Here is a 3,891-nt window from a genome sequence, read left to right as displayed (position 1 = left end):
CATAACTCATCCATTTCAACCGATTTCATTGGATTTTCCCATTTTGGAAAGCCAACTAAGTTTCCTACTTGATAAAAGTAAATATGTAATTATACTGTTTGGTATCTTATACGAAGCCTAGAGCAGAAGGAAAAACATTTTCCTGTTTTTTAATGCGTTTTTTGTCACATTAAAGCCACTATAACCTTGGCATTTGTTAACCAATTTTAAAAATCGATGGCTTGTTCGGAAGACGTTATGCTCCCCTTTGAAATAAAAAATAAATTGTATAAATTCGTTGTGGAAAATAGAAGTTTAAAGTTGAAAATCCAAGAAAGCCCGTTTTCACTATATTTACCATTATAAAATCAAAACGCGAAGTAGCCCAAAGAAACCAAAGGTATTTTCGTCTTCCATGGACTCCCACAAAACAGAATTTATGCATCAGAACCCCTGCAAATTTTTCGTATAGCACAGTGTAATTAATAAAACGCGAAGAAAAATGTAATCTCTTTTGATATTTCGCTCATCCATGTATAGACAGAGAGTTTCCTCTTCGTTTATCTCAAGTAGGGTAAATGATAAGGAGTTTCCACATTATTGATCTAATAACAACATACTTGCATTTGAGTCTCCCGTCGTCACTTCATTCGATTTTTGCGGAAAAAAGTATTTTCGTTTTTATATAAACTAAAGAAAATGTCTTTCCTTAAGCGATGGTTATCAAATCGAAAACCTAAAGACGGATTCCATTTATAAATGAAACATTGTGCTGGTTTATGCATGGTGCAATTAAATAATCAAGAATCATTAAATAATCAGTCTTACTGACTGATTAATTTTTGATGATATTGCACATATGTGGTATAAAAGTCCATTTAATTTAAAAAATAAACTTTGTAGCAATATCCGAATTCCCAAATGTTCGATGAAAATGCAAGTAAAAGTTATAAACATTGCGTTGTATGTTGTCACCCCCTCCGCCAACCTATTGTAAATAGATTGCCTTGAAGCGCATAGTTTTCGAATTCGTAACTAATCTTTTGTTGATAAAGTTAATTGTGTTATCGGAAAGCTTTCGAAAAAATTCTTTCATAATAGCAATCGACATTTTTCGCCACTTAGTAGAAAAGTACCAGCTGAGCAATATACTAACAAATTTCACCAATGGAGTTACAGGTATTCTACCTTGCGCGTTCATTCTACAAACGAAAAAAAAAAAACAAAGCACTATGATTCACAAATATTTATTCGGTACTTCATTTTAGGCATATCTCCAACTTTGGGTTGTTGCATCAGTTTTATTTGTTGCGGCCACTCCTATTGCTGCTGACAACAAACAACTAATTGTGGATGCAAATAATAATACGATTTCACACAATATCCCCATCAATCCAATTGTGATCCAGACTCAACTTCAAAACTACGACCAGCCCACTTTAAAGGAATACCAAGAGTGTCACGAGAATCGTGAGAAATGCAAGCAGGTTTGTCAAGGTGTTGATGATGTTGCTACTTGCTTTGAGAGATGTCCAATTTGTCCAGAGCTGATAAAGGGTGAGCAACTGGTGCAGGGTGTGAATGATACTCAAATTATGTCGCCCAGACCAATTAATACGACAAACGTTATTCGACTGACTAATCAAATACACAATATTATCGAAAATAATGGCGGCAATATAACCTACAGTAACGCCAACATGGTCAATTTGCATCAGAATGTTACGACTTCAAGGGTAGGAGGAAAATTCGGTTTGGGATACAACAATACGGATCCGTGCTGCATTGTTTTACGACCGACAAGAAATTGTGACATGAACAAGTTCTCAACTGCATCACGCTGCCATCGTAAGCGCCACCGCGTATGTGGTAATCAGTGTAAAAGCCGCGTTATGGAAGCCAAAAGGGTTACTGAGTGCGACCCCAGCCCAGGTTCTCAGGATTATTTCGACGAAAGCTACATTGAAAGCTGCCATGAAACGGTAAAATATGTCCCATACCGTCCAAGAAGATCAGCTCGGCGTTCGGGAAACGGTAGATGTTCCTATATTTCTGTATGGCCGTTCGTCTCCTGTGCTCCTCAGCAACAGCGTCGTCAACCTAATTGCAACTATTGCCTGAATTTACCCTATGTATATATTTTGCGCAATGGCATTCCTCCGCAGTGCAGCTACTGCTTTACCACGTATAGTGGCGGTTGGTCAAATCCCTACAACTATCCACAACAAATTAACAATTGGCAACCACCTATGCCCGTTCCTTCGCTGAACAATCCCATACTTGAAGATGATTTCGATTTTGATCCTTCCGACGGCTGGAAGGAGGACAAGACGAAATGTATCATGTCAGATGGTACTATAGGTGATGATTGCTATAATACGAACGATATTCCAAGTGAGAAGCCCAGTACAGATAACCCCGAAGGACTCGAAGATAATTATTCCGACTACGATTATGACTACTTAGGTGGACCAGTTGTTCGAAAACGTCGTCAAACATTTTTACGTTCCAAATACAGTCACAGGTACCGATCAAATGCATGAGAGTCAAACTTACTTTAATTTCAAGACTTAAAGTACATACATATGTAAATAGACATGTTAACCCGCTGAAGACGCAACAATGTACACTTCTTTGAAAAAAATTAAAACTTTTTAATTATATATATGAAAAATAAAGAACAATTTAGAAATATAATTTAAAATTATTGAATAAGCCGCACAGTGTGATAGCAGGGTGATATAACGATATTTTATATCAAAATTGTATAATAAGTAGAGCAGTAACTCATTTTTTGAGTTACCGACAAATGTCGGTAAAATTAAAATGCAAAATTATGAATAAAAAGTTCAAATAAAAGTTTACAACACTGTTGCTATCGGTAGAACTTTACGACTATTTTCTTTTTATAAGCATTTTAATTTTACCGATATTTGTCGGTAACTCAAAATGTGAGTTAGAGAATCGCACCACAACACACTGGTCGAAACCAGTGATCTATTGGCGCGAAAGTCTAAAAATCGAACTATAAAATTGCGAAATTTTTTCCATTGTATCGATTACAGACACTATGCAGACAAAAATTTTGTTTTTTTTTTTCATTTTTGTTGTTGTATATATTCACCAGGGTTTCGGAGTCGAGGTATTTTTGGCTCGACTCCGACTCCGACTCCAGGCGATTTTTTTTCACGACTCCGACTCCGACTCAGACTCCGGGTCGACTCCGAGAGTGAATTCCTCTACCACTAAAAATGAATAAAATGTGCACAAATTTTGAACTTTTTCCTATATTTTGGCCTATATAGGCTAATGTATTAGTTTTTCCTTACATATTCATTAGATAGGACATTCGTTGGAATACATTCGAACATATCAATATTGTTTCTGCCGAATCTAACATTGAAAAATAGCAATGTTAGAAAGTTTTTGTCGGATTTCCTTTTTTCCAGAGTATATTCTGGACGAAATTCTTTAAGCTTTTTAAAATATGTGAAAATGAAGGGGCAATACAAATCATAAGGATTACATGCAATGAAAATTATAAGTATATCCTTACTAAGTTTCAAACTGGATGTAAGCCAACATTTTAGTGTGAATAGCCTTAAAAGGAGACCACCAGTTGTAAGGCTCAATAAAAGCCATTTTTCATGATTTTTTTCCGAGAAAACTACGTAACTTTTTGTCAGATTTTTTTCTTCATCTGAATGAAAAAAATTCTATGAAGTTTGAGGCCGTCTACGAAACCCTGTTTTTATTAAGCATTTTGCGGTGTCAACTCTAGCTCGAAAACTAATAAACCAATTGTCGTATATTTTTGTGGCCGATTTCGAGAAAAAAAAAACAGTTTATATGATGCATACAAAATCAGATAAATTGTTTCCATCTATCGCTCATACTAAGGCAATATTGTCC

At 35.6% G+C, this 3,891-nt stretch overlaps 1 protein-coding gene across 1 annotated transcript; it reads left to right on the top strand.

Annotated features, from left to right (window-relative positions):
* The first annotated feature begins 1,014 nt into the window (after positions 1 to 1,014).
* Positions 1,015 to 2,673, top strand: LOC141390304 (uncharacterized). The gene is made up of 2 exons (XM_073963219.1): positions 1,015 to 1,158; positions 1,248 to 2,673. The coding sequence occupies exons 1-2, from the start codon at positions 1,147 to 1,149 to the stop codon at positions 2,520 to 2,522; spliced, it is 1,287 nt and encodes a 428-aa protein (XP_073819320.1). The 5' UTR covers positions 1,015 to 1,146; the 3' UTR covers positions 2,523 to 2,673.
* Positions 2,674 to 3,891: the final 1,218 nt, after the last annotated feature.

Source organism: Musca autumnalis, unplaced genomic scaffold (genome assembly GCF_047663935.1).
Source record: "Musca autumnalis isolate F117 unplaced genomic scaffold, ASM4766393v1 scaffold_1, whole genome shotgun sequence".
Lineage (NCBI taxonomy): Eukaryota > Metazoa > Arthropoda > Insecta > Diptera > Muscidae > Musca > Musca autumnalis.
Note: the sequence above shows the minus strand (reverse complement) of the source record. Positions and strands in the feature narration are given on the sequence as shown.